This window comes from Tenrec ecaudatus, chromosome 1 (genome assembly GCF_050624435.1).
Source record: "Tenrec ecaudatus isolate mTenEca1 chromosome 1, mTenEca1.hap1, whole genome shotgun sequence".
NCBI classification, from domain to species: Eukaryota; Metazoa; Chordata; class Mammalia; order Afrosoricida; family Tenrecidae; genus Tenrec; species Tenrec ecaudatus.
In genome coordinates this window covers 263,517,526-263,539,466 of record NC_134530.1, presented here as the reverse complement: position 1 = coordinate 263,539,466, position 21,941 = coordinate 263,517,526, and the positions used below count along the sequence as shown (strand labels likewise).

The 21,941-nt window shown below is 38.5% G+C and overlaps 1 protein-coding gene across 1 annotated transcript in view; it reads right to left on the bottom strand.

Annotated features, from left to right (window-relative positions):
• The window catches only part of DISC1 (DISC1 scaffold protein), a 415,073-nt gene that overhangs the window by 298,472 nt on the left and 94,660 nt on the right, over positions 1–21,941 (bottom strand). Inside the window, 2 exon segments of the mRNA XM_075542777.1 lie at positions 1,732–1,834; positions 4,544–4,598. Of these exon segments, the coding sequence (XP_075398892.1) occupies positions 1,732–1,834; positions 4,544–4,598 (158 nt within the window).

Sequence of the window (21,941 nt, the reverse complement as noted above, 5' to 3'; positions counted from 1 at the left end):
AAATATTGTAGAAATGATGCCGTGATGATTTTGAAAAGTATTTCCAGCTAAAATCAGGAGCCCTGGTGGTACAATGGTGAAACACTTGACTGTTAACTCAAAGGTTGGTGGCTTAAATCTACCAACAACCCCAAATGACAAAGACCTAGGTATCTACTTTCCTAAAGATTATAACTAAGAAAACTCTATAGAGAAATTATACCTTATCACAGTGAGTCACTATGAGTTCGGATCACCTCGATGACACTCAACAACAATCACTGCCTAATTCTTTAATTTTCCACCCCTAGAATACAACTATTTTGCCCTATCTCTTAAATGTGGGCTGGGCTTACTGTCTTGCTTCAGTGAATACAAGGAATGACAGGGCACAAGTCTGGAGAGTAAGTTCCAGAAAGGCTCTGTGTTTAGTAAAGACACATCCACCTGGAAAAGGACAAACACTAACTCAGAAGCAAGATTGTATCCAATCTTCCTTTTATTTCCAGAGAAAGTGAGGCCATGATTCCAAGGAAATGGTATGTGCAGCTGTTGATAGTCAGGCCCTACGTTCACATTTCAACGTTCTGTTGGTTGTAAGTAACACACACAATTGCACCAGGACCAAATTACTCCTTAGCGGCCAACATTACTTGTTTAATGAGCTGAATAACAGAAGCTGCCAATTATTGCATTTCTTCTTAAAATGGCCTTGAACCCCATACATATAATTATTTTACCCCTTTGTTAAATGTTTATGATTCTTCTGAAGTTCATAAGCTGTGAGTTCATTCAATCTACAAAACCCAACAGAATACTTTATAACCTTCATTACATTCCAAATTCACTGCCATAGAGTCAATTCTGACTCATAGAAACCCTATAGGACAGGGAAGAACTTCCCTGTGGGTTTCCAAGACTGCAACTCTTTACTGGAGTAGAAAGCTTCATCTTTCTCCCACAGAGCACCAACTGGTGGTTTTGAAGTGTTGATCTTGCATTTAACAGCCCAAAACATAATCACACGTCGCTAAGCCACTTCATTACATAACTGGGCTAAAAGTCCTGTTATGACCTGGCCTAAAGTCCCCCACTTAGATACAGAATAAACATAACCGATGCCAGATCATAGATCACCAACATCCCCATCTGTTCACTGGGATCCCCGTATTTTCCCCACTTTCTTAAGACTGCTATTGTGAAAATTAAATAAAATAAATGCAGAGAAATATTTAAAAGCACTATTCGAATGAAAAGTTAAAATACTACTTTTAGAAACTCTTTTTTTCAACATCCTAATTAATAGAAAAATATGTCCCTTGATGGCTCCTAGTTTAAAGAGGGACTATGACCTGTGGGAATGCCCTATCTTCTGTGCTATATTGTTAAATTGAGCATGTGGCCTTGTCTCGTGGTATCATAATAAGTGACAATATCTAATAATCCTCACTGAGCATCTATACATACATAATGCCTTTTAAATATATGCTAGAATTGTTTAGCACATGAAGTAAATCTATTCTCTAAATTCTTAAAGAGAAAGGGAAATCCAAAATATAGAACCTAAGATCATTCTTTTAGATTAAGGAAATAATGTTACCCATCTATTCCATCTATATACCACAGTAAAGTTTTTGAAATGTTTGAATATGACCTAAGTTAGTGGTATAATGTTAATCAAGGACAAAATATCATTAGAATAGAGGCTGATTTTAGTCCAGCTATTTTAGTGTTTTCTCTATTCCTAGTTACCTGATATGGCAAGCATTTTGGCTTCAAGCAAGGCTGGTAGCTGGACTTCGATGTCGCTAACTTTCTTCCTCAGCGTCCTGCAGAGTCTGTCCCTCATACACATCTAGAGGGAGAGAAATAACCATGAATTATCATGTGTTCATGCAAAATCAAAAGGCAACGAAGATCAAAGAGTCTGGATCTATAATTAAATAACAAGAGTGGAAATGTATCAATAAATAAAAGGATAGCAACTGATAAGTAAGAGGGGTTTTGTTATATACACAATAATTTTAAATTTTGAAAAGGTAATAAAAAAGAATGAAGAAAAGAATAACAAGTATGATCAATAGGAAATAATTTACCCCTGGACAAAATGTTAAAGCGTTAGGAAGATGGGGAGACTGGAAACAAAGGGAGAAAGTGGAATAACTGATGGTACACTGAGGGCATTTCAATAAATGAAATAAGACCAAATGTGTAGGGATTGTTGAATGCAAAATGGATTATCTGCTCTGTAAAATTCCACCCAATTGCAAGAAAATGTATTTTAATTAATCAATTTCTCAGACTATTTACTCAGTATACTGTTTGAGTAAATATAGTGAAAGGATACAACCCAGATGAACAACTTTCCCTGATTTAAAAGCATGCAGTATTCCCTTAAAAAGAGACAGCACCCTGGTGACACAGTGGGCTAGGAGTTGAAAGCTGACCACAAGGTCAGCAATTTGAAACCGCTGGAGGCTCCTCTAAAGAAGATGAGACTCTCCACTCCCCTAGAGTCACAGTCTCAGACACCCACACGGGGCCATTCCACTCTCTCCTATGAGGTTGCTAGGAGTCAGAATCAACTCAGTAGCAGTGTGTGTGTGTGTGTGTGTGTGTGTGTGTGTGTGTTCGTTCTCTGGTTTTGTTTGAAGCATTGCCTATGCAATTGATCTATGCAGTTTCTGCAGGAGCAGAATTCTGTGCTTTCTAATCTGGAATTCCCATTCTTTGCAATATTATCTATACATTTTGTTATGATCCACACAGTCAATAATTTTTTTAAAATGGAAAACATCTTTCTGGTGTTCTCTGCTTTCAGTCAAGAGCCCTCTGGTGTCAGCAGTGCCATTCCTGAATCCAACTTGACTTTCTGGCAGCTCTCTGTGGATATACTGCTACAAACACTTAAAAATTATCTTCAGCAAAATTTTACATGCAGGTGATATTAAAAATATTCTTTGATAATTTAGCCTTGTATGAGGTCAACTTTCTTTGGAATAAGCGAAAATATTAATCTCTCCCAGTTGGCTATCCACGTAGCTGTCTTACAAATTTTTTTGCCATAGACTATTGAGTACTTCCAGTGTCACATCAGCTTGTTAAAAAATTTCATCCTCGATTTGGTCAATTCTTGGAGCCTTTAGCAAACCTTTGACTATAAGGTAGTATTGACCTTTGGGGCAATACCTCTAATCCTATCACAGCTCTGCTCTAATGTGAGGGGAGCTTCCTTGGGGCTGACCTATACCTTTCACTTTGAATGAGGAACAATTAAAGAGACCTGAATAGATATCAGAAGGACCGACCACCACCAAGAAAGAAGAGCCAGGAGGACAACGTGACCCTGGACCTGGACACTGAGATATTGCTGGGCCCAGGGGAAGATTGAGGCCAAGAAATGTGAACATCTTTGAGGACTGCTGGGTCCATAGATGACGAAAGCAGGCAAGAAGCTTTCCCCTTGGGTTACAAAGAAAGAAAGCCTTGCCCTGGGTATGGACTCCTAGCCTCCTAATAGTGAGAAAATACATTTCAGCTTGTTGAAGTCATCCACTTGTGATATTTCTGTTATAGCAGCACTAGATAGCCAAGACTAACTTGTCTTGGTCCCCAGGATTCGCCCAGGTAATTAATAATTCATGTACAAAAAAGTTTATTGTAGATGCAATAATGCAGAGTAAGTGACCCTTCTTTACAGGTACCACTAATTCAGCATAAGTTAACTACCTCTAGAGCAGTAGTTCTCAACCTGTGGGTCATGACCCTTTTGGGGGCCGAACGACCCTTTCACAGGGGTTGCCCAATTCATAACAGTAGCAAAATTACAGTTATGAAGTAGCAACAAAAATAATTTTATGGTTTGGAGTCACCTCACCCTTTAATGAGGAATTGTATTAAAGGGTCACGGAATTAGAAAGGTTGAGAACCACTGCTCTAGAGAGAAGGAATTATGCCTCATTAACTGAGATTGTTCTAATTGACCAAGACATTGACTATGTGCTGTCAGAGAATAATGAAGATGTGCCATATCTCTATAAAAAATATATGCATGGATTGTGATAAGAGTTGTATGAGCCCCTAATAAAATGTTTAAAAAAACAAAACAAATATTGTCCTATGTGGGAATAAGAATGACAGATAAAATAAGGAAGACCTTTCTCAACTAAAAATAAAAAACATTTTAAAACAAAAGTAATCGCATTGTACCCCACTTATTTAATTGTGAGGAACTTGAACCCTTGTCTCCTGGGAGGAAAATGACTTCATTTCTTATAATTGCATCATCCTGAAAATACTTTAAACAAAGGCATTCAAGTGTGCACAGCATTATTTCCTTCCCAGTTCCTATATTTGACAGCTCTTTCTGAAGCAAAGGCTAAACAAATGAATCTATTTCTGGGGTAATCACAAGTGTCAAGCACAGCACTGGGTGCTACCCTTGGACCTGGATTTACAATGTTGATATTTCATCCAGGGGCCGGGCATTCTGTTATGGAGGCAGGAAATTTCAAAAGAAAGTATTCAAGACATATTTTTTAGATGGGAGTATAAAGGTACTTACCTTAACAGTGATTTCTTTGAGGGACAGGCTGAGGGATTTTATCTTTTCCCGGAGGCTGAAAGAATTAAAAAGAAAACATTGGCAGTCATCGTTCGATACCACCACAAGTAGGAATCGTCACTGTGACCAGGGAGCTCTCCACTTACCAAATGGCTGAGGAAAGATAGTGCCAAAGTGATCCTCTTTGATGTGCAACTAATGCAGTACTGGGAAATAGATTTCCTTCCATAATAATGCCTACTGAAGTCAATACTAACATTTATTACCATTCCCAGAGTGCACACTTATTGATAGGAGGAAGAGACAACCCAGATAGGTTACTGGCAATCAAAGATTTACGTTAGTGTTCCTGTAACCACCTTCCTGAAAGGATGGTCTGCCCAGGGTACTGTTTTCCAGACAGGTAATCAAATATGTTGTATTTGAGTACATTGTGCAATTCCAGGGAAAAGTGAATCTCAGAGGACCAAATGACAGGAGAGTTGCAACAGTATGCTAATGAGGGCACGATTATGCCTGAAAGACAGAGGACAAAGATAGAGATGGTGACTTACCCATGACAGTGCTATGTATTTGTTTATAGAGAAAATACAGAAGTGTTAATAGTAATATAATCTGAGTTGTGAGCAGATGACTACATTATATGTCTGATATGTATGGAATATGTATAATTAAAACTCACTTTAAAGAGAATATCGGGCAGCTGCCGTGAGCAACAACCCAGTAGTGATGTCCAAGAGCTTCACAGAAAGCCAAGGGAAGAGAAGATGAATCAGAAAACAGGTTTGAGGGGGATACAGTCCATTAAAAAAAGTCTATTTTTGCTACTATAATGGACATATAATTAAATTGGTAGTGAATGTTTAGAGCAAGATGAGGGATTCTGTAGATATTTGCATAATGGTGCTGGGTTGAAACTTAGAGTGGGGGATATCCCTGAAGATAAAGGACAAAGAATAACAAGAGACTAGGACTGAAGTCTCGGAACACCCACTACAGAAAGTAAACTCTCAGAAGGGAAAGAGGAAAATAAGCGTCACCGTGGGAGCCATGAGGAGTCGGAGATGAAGAGTTTTTGGAAAGTGCTGCTGCACTGTTTGTAATAGATTAGATAGAAATTAGAAATATCTTAGACAACTGAGAATTCAGATCTGATTCAGTCATTCTGAGGTGGCTCAGCTTCTGATTTCTAATAAGCACCCAGGATTGCAAATGCTACCAGCCCATAGACCAAGGATAGAGCAAGGATATAGAATAGCAAGGATATAGAACACTTAAGATACTCAGTGGTTAGCACAAAGGAGCAATAGAACAATTGCTCACCAGTAGAAACATAAGCTTCAGGCAGGAAAAGAAAACAACTAAAAAGAGTCAATAAAAATAGACTCTAAGCTCAAAATAATTCAATTCTAACTTATAAAGCCATTTGTCATTGAATTATTGATGAGTTACAGCTATGACCCCATGTGTGTTAGAGCAGTTTTCAATATCTGATTTTTTTAGAAGTAGATTGCCAGGCCTTTCTTCTGAAGTGCTTCTGAGTGGCCCTTTAATCTTTTGGTTAATAGTCTAGTTCAGAGGTCCTCAAACTATGGCCCGTGGGACACATGCAGCCCGCCAAGGACATTTATCCAGCCCACTGGGTGTTTTGCCCCATTTGTTTATTTACTTCAAAATAAGATATGTGCAGTGTGTATAGGAATTTGTTCATAGTTTTTTGTTTTGTTTTTTTAAACTATAGTCTGGCCCTCCAATGGGCCTGAGGGACAGTGAACTGGCCCCCTATTTAAAAAGTTTGAGGACCTCTGGTTTAGTTAATTGACCAACTGCATTACCCAAGGACTTCAAGTCCTAATTTAGATAACTATAAAATCCACTAATCCTGGATTATGTAATTTGCTTAATTTTTTCACAGAAATTTTGAATAAATTCTAGTAAACTCACTTCAGCAAGTTTATACTCGCTATTCTTCTTTATATCTCTATCACAAAAGAGAAGGAAGAAGATGGAAAATCCTGGCCAACTCATTGTGGTCAGAAGAGTAACATCCACAAAGCACAAGCAGGGAAAAGACCATATAATGTCACTCCATCCAGAAGTCAAAGCACTGAAAATAATTACCAAGATAACATTGTATCAAAGGGAAAGGAAAGCAAGGTAGAAGCCCCCCACATGAGCACAACACATTGATATGAAGGGAGATAGGAAAACACCCAACACAAAAGGTACAAGATGAGAGCAATGAATCCATAGATGGTGATAATAACTCTGAATGTCAACAGCCTGAACTCACCTTTTAAAAGACAAAGGTTAGCAGACTGACTCAGAAAGCATAACCCATTGATCTGTAGCCTTCAAGAGATACATCTTAAGCTCACAGGCTAGTGTAAAATATACCAGGCAAAATGGCAAGTTAAAAAAGCAGGGATTGAAATCCTGATCCCCCAAAAAATTGACCTCAAGGTGCAAAACATAACAAGAGACAAGGACAGGTACTATATAATGCTCAAAGGAGCAGGATACCAGAAATCAGTGAGCATAATAAATATATACATGACTAATAAGAGCCCCGTGAAAGTCATCAAACAAGCTATTCAAAAGATGAAAAAATATCACAGACTTAGCAATCAGTAGGTGATTTTAATATACCACTATCAGAGAAAGATCACTGGGAATAAAGCTCAACAAGAAGGCAACAGAGCTAAACACTACAATTAGGCAAATGGATCTTATAGATATTTGTAGAGTTCTCCATCCAAATGCAACAAAATTCACATTCTTTTCAAGTGCACATGACTCATTTTCAAAACCAGACCACATGCTGGGACATAAGTTGAGCCTGAGTAAATTCAAACACATCCAGAACACTCAGATGTACCTCTCAGACCACCACACCATAAAGCTGAAGATCAACAAAAGGATGAGCAGAAAAACAAGGGCAAACAACTGGAGGATAAATAATGATCTTCTGTGACACAAATGGATTACAGAAATTAGAAAGAAGATTAGAAAGGAAATTAGGCCGAGATTAGAAAAGAAATTAGGAAGTTTCTAGAAACTAATGAGAATGAGAATACAAGATACCAAAACCTATAGCATATAGCAAAAGCAGTTATTAAAGGAAGTTTGGTAGTGATTAATGTACATATAAAAAGGAAGTGAGACTTATGACTGATGCACTATGAAAAAACCTCTAGCAACTAGAACAGAGTCAAAACCCCTCCAATATCAAAAGAAAAGAAATAATAAAAATCAGGGAAGAGTTAAACAAGTGGGAAGACAAGAGAAAATGCAGAAAAAAGCTGTTTCTTTGAAATCAATAGAATCAACAGACCACTGCAAGCCTAACCAAGGAAAGGAAGGAGCAAACATCAATAGCCAAGATAAGAGATCAAACAGGGGAAATCACAACAGACCCCAACAAAATTAAAAGGATAATCACAAAATACTATGAAAGTCTGTATTCAATGAATTCAACAACATGGAAGACATGGACAAATACTTGGAAACACAATCACTCCCTAGATTATCCCAGAAAGAGGTCAAGAACCTCAATGTACCCATAGCAAAAGAAAAAATAAATGTTTATCAAAAAATCTACCAACAAAAAAAAGACTCCCGGATGAAACAGCTTCATGAGAGAATTCTACCAAGCAATCAGGGAAGAGCTGACACCAATCCTCCATAAATTAATCCAGAGAATAGAAAACAATGGAAAATTCCTGAACTCATTGTATGAACAAGTATAACTTTAATACCCAAAAGGGCAAAAAAAATCCCACAGAAATAGAGAACTACAGAGAAATATTTAATGAAGATAGATGCAAAAAATGTTATAAAATATTCGCCAATAGAATACAAAAGTATATAAAATATATCATCCATGATGATCAGATGGGAATCATTCTAGGGATTCAGGGATGGTTTAACATCAAAAGTCCATCAAAATTATCACCACATTGATAAGAAAAGAGAAAATCACATGCTATCAATAGACACAGAAAATGCATTTGACAACATTCAATGCCCATTTCTAATTAAGACATTCAAGAAGATATGAATGGAAAGAAAATTCCTCAAGTTAATAAAAACTATTTACAAAAAGCCAATAGCCAGCCTCACAAACACAAAACCAATCCCACTGAAAAAGACCAGACATGGATGTTCCTTGGCCCCACTTCTTTTCAGCATTGTACTGGAGGTCCTAGCTACAAACATAAGGCAGTGAAGGATCTGTCTGGGAGAAGAGGAGGTGAAAGTATCCCTATTTGCAGACACATGATTTTATACATTGAAAATCCCAAACACTCGACAACAGGAGTAATGGCAGTGATAGAGGAATACGGAAGAGTGATGGATACAAGAGCAACAAACAGACGTCTAATGGTTTGCTATATGCATCAGACAAGACCATGGAATAGGAGATCAAGAAGGTAGTTCCCTCCACAATAGCCAAGAACAAACTGAAATATCTAGGGATATAGCCAACAACAACAACAACAAAAAGACATACAAGGAAAATTACAGAACCCTACTACACGAAACCAAAAACAACCTCCCAAACTGGAAGAATACCCCAGGTTCATGGGTCAGAATACTCAATAAAGTGAAGATGTCAATCTTGCCCAAGGTGCTATCGAAGTTTAAAACTATCCCTATTCAAATACCAATAATCCTCAAAGAATTTGGAAACTGACCACCAATTTCATATGGAGAGGGAAGAAGCCCAGAATTAGCAGAGAACTACTCAAGATGAAGGCAAAGTCAGAGGACTTGCCTTACCTGACTTTAACACCTACTATATAGCCACAGTAGTCTAAACAGAATGGTACTGGAATAATGACAGATTCTCTTACTAATGGAAAGTGGTGCTGGAAACAATGGATATCCACCTGTAGATAGACGAAACAAGACCCTTACCTCACACCATGCACAAGAACAAACTCAAGGTGGATCACAGACCTGGAAGTAAAACTACAATCAGAGCCATCAACGAAAGAATCGGGACAAACCTAAGAACCATGGTGCAGGGAATACCTAGGCTAACTGTAATAGAGATGGGTACGCACACAGATGATGCTGAAATCAACAATTGGGATAGGCTAAGGATAAAACACCTGTGTGTGTCAAAAGTCTTCACCATGAGAGTAACACAAGAACCTACAGACTGGGAGGGAATTTTTTAAAGTGACACAACAGACAAAGGGTTTATTACTAAAATCTACAATACCCTACGAGCATGCAAAAGGAAGAAAACAGTCAATCCTGTGAGGAAATGGACAAAAACCCTTAACAGGAGTTCCAATAAAATTATATATATAAGAAATATGAACTATCTTTTAAAAGAGAGAGAAGGGGAATGAAAGATAAATGTAAGCAAGTACTGAAAAAGCAGCAGATAGATGTGAGCTTGACCCTCTTGCTTCTATAATCTTTGGAATTAGCATTTTTTGTGACAAGCATAATCTTTAAAATAAGACTAAAAATATATACACAATTTTTTCCTGTTAATAATTCTGAAAGCTTAGGTTGTCAAATATTTCATGAATTCAAAATTTCATTTAATTTTTTCTAAGTCATTGATGAAAATGCGTAATCTATTACAAGACATTTTTTCACAGAATCAGGAAGACATTGCCACAGTTCCCACAGCTCTCATTTCCTGAGTCCCTACTTCTTAATGCGTGAGCCTGGTATTTGGAAGGGAAAAGCAAGCCACCAACAAGAGCAAAAAAGGCATAAAATATATAATATTGTCTTAGATTTTTTAGGGACTCAAGCCTATGATACAGGTGAAATTTTAACATCAATTTAAAGGGGAATTGGTTAAGAAAGTGACTGAATATGCCTTCTCTTATTTTATGAGACAAAAAAATATCTGAAACAAAGTTATTTATAAATAAGTTATCTAATACCCAACCTATATAGCTGATACAGTATTAGAATTTTGTACAATTTAGTTGATGATTAAAAAAACTGTAAGAAATCAGAGGTAGATTTGCTTTATCTAATCATTCAAATAAATGATTTTAATCTTCATTTAATCATTCATTAATTCATCCTCCAAATCTCTATTGGTGACCTAGTGGGAATTTAGACTATAAAGAGATTGTTTGTAAACTAAATCAAACCAAGCTCACTGCCATTGAGTTGATTCCAGCGCATAGTAACCTTCTGCGACAGAGAAGAACTGTCCCTCTGAGCTTCCAAGACTGTTACTCTGCACAAGTAGAAAGCCCCACCTATCTCAGAGGCAACTGGTTGTTTCCAACTGCCGACCTTGCAGTTGGCAGTCAAATGCGTAACTAGTACCCCACCCAGGCCCCCTTTCTTTTTAGACAGGAGCTCAGAAAAGTACAAAATGTCATAGGAGTGGTTTCTTGCTAAAATGACAAAATGCGAATGGTCCTGTTTTCTGGAATATCTGGAGGTACATGTATCCCAGGAAAATACGTTATAGGAGAGGCTGCAAAATATCAGTGGCTAGTTCCCAATTTACTGTTATTGTTCTTCAACTGTAAGAACTGTGGGTGTTTTTATCACCACCACTTTGTGACTTCTGGGTATAAGCAAACTCTCTTCAATAAAAATAATCTGAACCTGGTGAAGATACATTCAAAGTCAAGTTGTACACACTTTAGACCTACTTTCAATAAAGGAGAGTTTCTCAATCTAGGTGAGCGCAACTCAAATGGAAGAGAAGGAAGTTGATGAAGGACATGTGGCACTAGATTGTTCTGAATTCTGGGGTCACTTGCTGACAGAAATCAATTCCCTCAGTGAAATAATAGAAAAAAATATTTGGAATGCTGCAAAGAAATTCTAAGATATTGGCTGAATGGCAATCAGTAAGTTCATGGTGTGCTGGCAGAGGATGCAAGACAGCCAGGAGAAGAACCAAGACAGCGGGATGTAGAAAAGAGGAAGACTCGAGGATGTCAAAGTCAGGTCTATAGCGATTCTTGCTCTGGTTTGAGGAGCAGCACACGTTTTGACTTGTTGATGTGAATTCTCCAAGCTTAAGACTCTCTGTGGGTAGAAATGCATTTTCCCTGGACAGTTATGGGAGTTGGTTAACCTAATTAATAATTTTAAATGAAGATAGATATATAGTGAGTCCACTTATAATACTCAAATGTTCTGACCAAAATGTCAGTACAGTACTCTTACTTAACTGCTTAAAACAATTCATCACACAGATCAGAGTGGCAGTGATTTCCTGGGGATTAGCGCAAAGACAGGAAGTGAGAGGAAAGAAGACTGTGGAAATGGGACACACGGGTAAGAAGCAGGAAAACTGCTGCTACGTTTGGGGGGTTGCAATCAGTCACAAGTCAAACTGTGTAGGGATTGTTTAATGAAAAGGCAATGTTCTCTGCAAATGTTTATACAATTCACATTTGAAAAATAACAACAAACAACAGTAATGGTGACTCCTCAAGAGCAAGTAGAAGTAGTGCTACCACGTAAACCAGGAATAACACACTAAGGACTATATTCTGGGGACCTGAGAGTAGAGACGTGAACAGACATGTGCATGCTGATACTCACTCACCATAGGAGAAAGCAAACATAAGAGAACAACAAGTGCTGGAGAGGGTGTACGGAGATTGGGACTCATATACTGTAAGCAGGTGCAGCCATTGTGGAAAACGGTGCTTCCTAAAACAACTGAGAAAGGAAATACCACACGACCCAGCAATAATTCTGCTGTGTTCATTGTAGCACCGTTCAGACTAGCGAGAACCTGGAAAGAGCCCAAGTGCCCATCCACAGAAGAATGGCTAAAGAGAATCTGGACATACACCAATGGAATAGTATGCATCTCTTAAAAACCAGTGAAAACACAAAACACCTCATGACATGGATAGATCTGTGAAACATTATGCTGAGCGAATTTAGTCAATCACCAAAGGACAAATATAATATCAGCCCACTCCTATAAAGTTAAACACCAACAAAAGCAGACTTCCATTCTCAGTTCATGTATCCTATCAATCTGGTCACCCCAAATAGTAAGGCGTCCTGGCGTCCATGAATCATGTACCACCCCTTCAAGAGAGGAGTCTCACCTCCCTTAGAGCTAGTTTGTCAGGATGGGGGGAGAGGGAGAAAATCAATCAGTTCCAGCCATATAACATTATTCTACAGTTACCTCAAATCAACAGGAAAAACCCTTAGCATTCCTTATATTGACCCCAAGGAGAGAATATACCAGATATCATGTTTCTAATTGGATACTTTTACCTAATTTCTGTACAGATCTTGATGACCCGGGCCACATACTACAGACATCTGGGACTTTAGACTCCGCCCTTTTGAAGTGCACACCACCCTTCACAAGTCGTAGCAGAAGGAGCTGATGCTGAAACCCCACTTAGTAAATTAAACTTTACCTTCAATCCACCTGGAACAGGTATAAAGATGGGAACTGTTCACTTGGACATACAGCTGAAACACCATAGTGTAAGACGTAGCAGGTGACCCCTCCCCCATCAATTGTGGAATTGGTAATCACTGGACTTCAGTTTGGATATCTTCCTTTGAGGAAGCTCAATATATGGTTGCCCAGGACTACCACCAATTTGTTATTTTCAAGTTCTCTTTGACGTTTTTATGCCATGTGTTAGTCTAGCAGGCATAATTCTGCCTTTGTGAGTGTTAATGAACATATTTCCCTCTCTCCAGCCCTCATTTGTTGTATTAATATTGTCCAGTCAGTTAAGTATTTAATCTTTACAAAACAACAATTGACATACTGTGGCTTAAAAAGCTGCCCTATACATGTATAATGTCCTTTTCTCCACATGTTCTAAATTCTATACTACTAGCTAAACTACTGATACTATCAATAGAATTACCTTATGCCCCATGGGATTATTTATAATGTCCTCCAATAAAATGATACAGCTATCTCTAAAATAAACCAAGGGTATATATAAACCATAGATATAGACTTTGAGCTCACACATTATCCTACATCTAATCTAAGAACAATTCGTGCTTATGACATAGCCCTACTCCATACTTGGCCTTAGGAAATATCCCTGAGGATATAGGTGCTATAGCAAAGTGTGGTGCAGACATCAGATGGTACCTGGCTATCACAGGCGTGCCACAAGGTGAAGTATCAACTAAGTTCACATGGAAGAAATGCACCGGCCTGTATGATCCAAGGATCATAAATAATAAAACCCAAACCCAAAGGAGGGTGTATTGGACAGGGTTCTCTAGAGAGAAAAACCAGATTGCTAGTAATTATATATAAATATATTTATAAAGATAGATATATAATTCGAGAAATAAACCGTTAAATAATATACAGATAGATAATACAAGAAATTAACAGTTAAATTATAAAGCAGTGAGACACTAGCAGTCCTTCAAGTTTTGAGAGCTGCTAAGTACCAGTCCCCTTCTGTAGAGAGAGCTGGGCTATATATACCCAGGCAGCAAACAGCAAGGCAGGTCCCCAACTGTCATCAACTGTCAGTCCCCAGCTCCAGAGATGAACATTTCAATCATGTGGGCTTAAAGGGACCTCAACTTACAGCGACACAGTCCACAGGCTAGGCATCCCACAGGTAGTGTACCCCCTTTAAATTGAGGCACAGAACAACCAAGGTGAGGCTCACCAAGCCATTTATCCCTCTGCCCTTCAGTTAATCCTACTTGTGTTTATCAGCCAGGCTGGCACAATAAACTATAGCAGAGGGAATGGTATTAGAGCTTAAATGCTGAAAACCATGTTTACAAAAAACTTAATGAATCTTAAAGTTATGCTGAGGGAAGTAAGTTAATCTCAAAAGAACAAATATTTTATGTTCTCACTGACATGAAAAATAATAATATGTAAATATATATTATTTAAAATAATTACTTGTGATTCCCAGGGTTTGGGGGTGGGGCAGAGTTGTTAAGGAAGGGGATTACTCTTTGGGGAGTACTGAAATTTTTTCAATGGAGATGGGAAACTTGGCATTGACTAAGGTAGCAGTTACACAACTTGACTATTGCAACTACTATCACTGAGCTATATGTCGGCGGGGGGGGGGGGGTGCACAGGGAAGGAGAGGGATGCAGTGACAAGTAGAGAAAAAGATACAACTTTGTAACAAAAACATCAGCTCCTTCCTCAAAAAATATTCTGTAGCTGTTAATGGTCTAAATCCAACAACCACAGCAAAAATTACCATCATCAAGTTGATTATGACTCCGAGTGGTCCTGTTAGGTTTTCCATTGCTGTAAATATTTATGTGAGCAGATAGCCTCATATCTCTCCCAGAGTGGTTGATGGGGTAGAATCATGTTCTTTTGGGAATGATTTTCCTTGATTCAAAAGTTTAGGATCATGATTTCCTGTGTCTCTCCAGGAAATTTATCTCATACTGTTTTTCGAGTTTCTGCTCTACCTCCAAGTTCAGTGCGTCACAGTGTCTGGGGTCTGAAAGACTTATGAGCAGCCGCCCAAAAGATAAATGCTCACTCAGCTGGACTCTAGAGCATTGGAAGGAAAAGCTAAGAGTCGGAAAAGGAGACGGACTGCAGGTCCGAGGAAGGCCTCTACACCAATGAGACAATGAGAAACGGATACTGCCTGTCTTTGCTGAACGATCTGATCATGGGCCGAATAGATGAATACTGATCAAAAGGTGGAAAACTAAAACAAAACTTCAAATGCTAACTAGAAACCTAACTTGACTGGATACATCAAGACTGAGTACAATTTTTCAAACCTCACTGTCACCAAGTCAATTCTAACTCATAGCAACCTGTCAAGGCAGAGTGAAAATGCCTCTTTATGTTTCGGAGACTTTAAATCTTTACAGAAGTAAACAGTCTCATCTTTCTCCAAGGGAGCAACTGGTGGGTTAGAACAGCTGACTTTGCAGCTAGCATCTCGGTGTGTAGCCTGCTAATGCCACCAGGAACCCTAAATGTATTGCCTGTACACAACAAATTATCCCAAGGAGTCATCTTTAAACTAAACAACAACTTAGCTCATTTAATAAAGCATGTTAGCCTGGAGTATTGCACTCTTTTAAAAATGTTTTCTATACAGAATTAAAAGTGCCAGAGTAACTCTAAAATATAGATGAGCGCTTTACGAAAGAGTCTAAGTTAAAGGTCGCAAAACAATACGGGCAGAGATAGTGTGGGTGGTGCCACAAATTGAAGTACGTAGCCACTGTCAGTGGACTATGCATGCAAAAGTTGCTGAATGGTGTCTAATTGTGTATATTTTCACCAAAAAATGCGTGTTTTATTATTTTTAGAGGTATAGCACTATCTTTCCGAGGTTTTACCCCTTCCTGGGATGGGGCCAGATTGATCATGACTCCAATCTGGTCCCACCCCAGAAAGAAAATTCATATTCTTTAAATCTCCATGCTAGAGGGAGACAGTGATACAGATAATTAAATGCATTACTTCATTTTGAATTTTATTGATGTTTAATGTATGCTATATTACTGTCATGGATTGAATTGTGCTAAAAATAAATATGTGTCAACTTGGCTAGGCCATGCTTCCGGGTACCTGGTGATTGTCCTCCATGTTAGGGTCTGATGTAATTACCCTCCAATTTGGGATTTATTACAATTCCTAACATCTGCCTGTGGTGCAGTTAATAAGGCAGAATTAGATTATGGTAAAGAGGATTAAATTATGTTTGTTATGTTAATGAAGCAGGACTAGGACAAAAAAGCATCATTTATTTTTAAGCCATCAAACTCACTTAAGATCCCAGCCCTGGGCAGGTAGGTTTTGAAAGAAAAAAAAAAATCCCAGCCCTGATCCAATGTAAGAAAAGTTTCCCTCCTGGCTGTGCCTTTACAAGAGATCAAAAGAGAAGCAAGCAGGAAAAGGGACACCATTACCATGAAGTGATATGAGCCTGGAGTAGAATGTCCATTGGAGCCAAGATCCCTACATTGAGAACCTCCAGGGAAGGAACCCTGTGGTATAGTGGTTACAAACTGGGCTCTTAATCTCAAGGTCAGAAGTTTAAAACCACAGGCACTCCTTAGGAGAAGAATGGGACTTTCTACGCCTATAAAGTTAGAGTCTCAGAAATCCACAGGGCAGTTCTACCCTATCCTATAGGGTCACAATGAATTGCCCAACACTCAATGGCAGTGAGTTTAGATCTAGGGAAAGACTGAAGTCAAGTGATGTGGAGATTGACAAGAAGGGGACAGGGTTTCTGCCTGCCAAGAGCACGACCATTCGGCTTATTGAAAAATGAATATTATGCCAGCTGAGGAAGTGAACATTCTATAGGCTAGGATAACCATCACCAGTCCCAGGGATCACAAGCCCAGTCAGTGTCCCAACTTTGAGGTCAGGCTGAGTGGGCACCCTAAAACATTTAAAGCCTGAGATAGACATCCTAACCTAGTATTGTCACCTAAAATAAATTAGACAAAAATGTGTAGGAGGCCTAAGGATGAGCTTAGTAGAAAGAGGCCTGACAATTGGCCGAGCCAGAGAACTCCTCCTTTTAAAAGAACCTTTTAAAAACTTCCAGTGTTTCTCTCGCTCTGTCTTCCCCACCTCACCCGCTTCACCTCTTTTGAAGTAACCCTATCCTTAACCTTGTTGCTTCAGTGTGCTTGTGAAGCGTACGTGAACTCAGCTCACCTCTGCCCGCCTTACAAGCCACACAGGTGTACAACGTGCTACAACCGGTGCTGAGAGGCAAGACCTAGAATTCCTCTTCAGGGTGTAATGTCACAGCTCTTCCTCCAGAGATGACAGAGAAAGCCTGACCTGGAGAGGTGCCCTGGATTTGGACTCCAGCCTCCTAACTGTGAGCGAACCCATTTATCTTTCTTTAAAGTTATCTATTGTGGTATTCCTGCTACAGCACCACTAGGTAATGAAGATAATAACTTTTTGCAGATTTCCCTTCCTAATTCTGTTTTTCTAAGGCTATTATTAATTTTAATTATATTCCTGGGGTGCACATATATTGAAAACAGTGGGGTTTGGGCAGGGGAATATGAATAATCGGTATCTTCCCTCTAATATAGATCCATGACCTGAAACAGCAGGATCTATTCACAAACTCCAAGTTAGAAAGGATAACAGAGTAAGTTTATTTTTTTAATTTTTTGAGAAGTTTATGTTTTAGAAAGTTTATCCAGCAACAGTAATGTAGGCTGCCTTAGTAGTGCCCTGTCAGAAATCAGAATATAGAGACAATCTATACAATTTTACTTTGGAATTCATACCCTGGGGGCTCACGTAGAAGATGCTTTCTTCATATTAACTCAAGTTAGGACAACCACAGGAAACAATTGTTGACATGTACACTGCAAGCAAACAGAGCAGTGAGTTTCTTTAAGGCTTAAACCAATCTCAGGATGCCTTTGTTGACTAATTAGCTATCAGGACACCTGGCCTTTTGATCGCTAATAGGCAAATAAGGAAATAGTCTCAGTCGTTTGGCCCTGCCAAGTGACATCGGCATGCAACCTGTTTGCCTCTCAGCAAGGCAGCAAATTGTAAAAATTCCATAGAAACTGAATGAAGTAACTTAAGAGAACCACATTAATTAAAATAAGTGCAATATATGCTGTACTACTGGCTTTCACACTATTTTTAGTAATAGAAAACTTTCAAACAAAAATGTACACCAAACTGTAATTTATAGAACAGGTCATGGTAACTTGTTCTGATTAAAGTAGGTAGAGGATGTGGGGTACCGAAGATGCCACATTGATTTCTTCTATTGATATTGCTACAGCTAACCCACCGTGCTCTACAAACCATAATCCTGTTGACAGGAATATGAATTGCAAACCATCGAAGAGAATGATTTATATGTTGGTAATAAGAGATCTGTATACTCCAATGATTAAAAGCTAATCCTCGAAGGTATTTTAAGCTAAGCTACCATTCTGTTCATGACTGTGTTCTCAGTTCAAAGTAAGCTGTACCCTGAAAATATGTAGGTTTTCTTCACAAACTAACAGACACGTTTTAGCAAACATGTCAAACCTAATTTAGTCAATGAGTGTCTTCTTTCAAAGCAGCTGCCCTAGGAAAAACAAAGTTAAATATTTATCAAGCTCTTAGTCTGCAGCAAGGGAGAAAGATGAGGCTGTTGGCTTCTGTAAAGATATATAGTCTTGAGAACCCTACAGATCAATTCGACGCTATTCTATCAGGTTTGACTCTATTCTATCAGTCAGAATGAACTGAGTGGCATTATGTTTGAGTGTGCGGACCATTCTTCCGATTGTTTTTTTACATATATGAGATTTCTAAAGCCTCATTACAGTTCTATGAAGCAAGTACTAGAATTATCCAGATTTTCAAGATTAAACTCAGAGAGAGTTTAAGTAACTAACAGAATTAGGGAGGCTGTAAAGGAACACAAACAGTCAAGCCAACTTCTCTGCTAACCACGAAACTATAAAAGCTCTTCTGTAAAGCTGAGTACTTATTTCAGTGACGCCATCATTTTGCAGACTGATTTATGGAGCTGATATCTTAGAATTGTATTCAGCTATAATGCAGTCGATGTAATTCCTTTGTAAGCACACATTACTTGTTAGAACTGGTACTCAAATCATATTTTCAGAATCCGTCAACAAATGAAGTCTTAGAAAACTTAAGACTATTTACATCAGTGTGCTACAGAAAGAGCAGATAATGGGCCAGGTCTAGCAGTGATGGGAAAGATAGCAAGCATGGGGACCCAAGGAAACTACGTGGGATGAGACGACTATTCGAGATCTTCATCAAGATAGTGGTTAGGTGATTGTATGTAATTACCAAGGTTCACCAAATTTGTGAGTTTCAATATGTGTAAATAATGCCCTAGTAAACAAATAAAACAAAACATAACCACATGCTATTGAGTGTATTCCAACTAATGCTGACCCATCAGTAGCATCTTTGGGCTTGGTGTGTGGTAACTTACACATCCAGAGACCTACTTCCAGTCAGGACCACACAGAATCATTAGTAATACTGGTTATTAATTTAGTCATATAATGTTGTTAGGTGCCATCCAGCTCATTGGAATCATAGTGAACCTATGGGCAGCAGCATGAAACACTGCCCTGTTCCTGTACCATCTTCACAAGTGTTCTATTTAAGCTCACTGTTACCCCAACTCCATCAATCCATTTCATTGTGATAGCACTCCTTTGGAATTTGTCATTCACAGAGTAGTGAATCATATGATTGTCTGATTAAAATGGCCAATATCTGTCCATCTCGGTTCATTAATATCTGGGATACCAATGTTAGTACATTTCTTTTCATTTGTGGCCACTTCCCATTTTCCTAGATTCAGACTTTCTACATCCACTTTCCAAAGTGTTTGTAGTTGTCTCTTCTCATTTTGAGCCACACCCCAACAGCAATGAACGGTCCCAAAGCCTTGCTCCCTCTCCATCATCTGCATTATTAAGATGAGTGCTGTGTTGAGGAGCTGGGTCTGACCCAGTCTTGAGTGCCTTCCATTGCTTGGGGCTCATCTTCAATCGCTACATCAGATTATGCCTAAGCTTATCGGTGGCTCATTTTTAGATATGGACTGCCTCTTTCATCTTCCTAATCTTAGTCTGGAAGCTCTGCTGAAAACGGTCACCATGGTGATACTGATGAGATTTGATGAACCAGTAGCGTAGCTTCCAGCACCATCCCAGCAACTCCTAGCTACCCCATTACTACATACTGACAGATAGGAGGGTAGTCACATGATAATTTAGAACTATGTTTATCGCATATTCATGGAGCCACATATTAACATCTGATGTTATAATGTGCCTAAATATATTATTTCTCAGATAATCTGAATATTAAAAATTATGCTTTTTAAATTTTTTATTCATTGAGTTATAATATTAGTTACAGTATAATTAGTAACTAAGCAGAATAAATTATTTATTTTTCTTATATAGCATTCTTATAATTATATGCTTAATATAATTAAACATACATTATTTTAATAATTAACTATATAATTGGATAATTATGATCATTCTTATATAATAACATTTATTTCTTATTATTTCCCCTTACTCTTCTGTATCTATTCCTCACTTATCTTGCTATCTGACATTTCATATACACTGATATTTAACATTAAAAAACCTACTATCCCATTATTTTGCACATTAGCAATATATATCTGGCAGTAATGAATGTCAAGGTGCAGGGCAAGAGTAATGATGGTTGTCGTGATTAAAGTTATGGATCACTTGGCTGGGTCATGATCTTCTGTGTTTGGTCAGTATGTAGTGACAGAGCTATTTTAAAAGGCCCTTTCCTTTTCCAACTGCAGCTAAGGTACTTGTGACTGCCTCTGCTAGCCCACGGACTCAATCATCTTGGCAGTTATGTAATATACTATTTGGCAGCACTCTGATGATGAGATTTGGCAGTTCTGTAATGATATGGTCACCTCTGTTTTGTGATCTGATATGGTCATCCACCAATGTTGCCTAACAGCCTGGTCTGTGGAAGCTAGCCATGCCAATACATGAGGAGTAGACATACTTCATTCTTTAAAGGTTAACATAAATCCACAAATATTAGTTACCACAATACTGAAGCTAAAATACAAACAAATTGACAAAATTGTTGACAATAAAAACAGTGATAGCAATTTAAGCAGCTGAAACCAGGTGGTTTCAAAGCATCGTTGTAATTGGAACAAAAGAACGATTGTAGTAATGACATGTCTGGTAGGAATGCCTTAGTCCACTTCCATCAGATCAATTCTGACTTGGAGCAGTCATACATAGGAGACCTGGCAGTGCAGTGGTTACACTTTGGGTTGTGATTCATATGGTTGGCAGTTCCAAGCCACCAGTAGCTCCTTAAGAGAAAGACAGGGCTTTCTACTCCTATAAACAGTTAAAGTCTCAGAAACCCACAGGCGGTTATTGTGAGTCAGCATTGGCTCAATGGCAGCGAGTTTGGTTTGGGTTTATAGGACAGATTAGAACTGCTCCTTTACAATTAAACCGCCGTATAGTTTCTAAGACTATAGCTCTTTATAGGAGACCTCAGCTTTCACATGCAGAGCACCTGTGGGTTTGAACTACAGACTTTTCCATTAGCAGCCCAGTGCTTAGCCCACTGCACTATCATGGCTCCACAGGAGCATATGAAGTTTTAGAGAGCATATTAGCAGTGTTTTAGCTTTGTAGTTATATTGATACATGTAGATGGGGATTATAAATTTTTTACAAGCGGCCATCTAGTTGAGAAGCATCAAAACCCACATGGAAGAAGCACACCAGCCTGTCTGAACACAAAGTGAAGAAGGGACCAGTTATCAGACATGAAAGAACTAAAATTCATATCAATGGGTGCCCACCTCCCTGATGTGATCTATGAAGACAAACGTGTGCATAAGCAAATGTGGTGAAG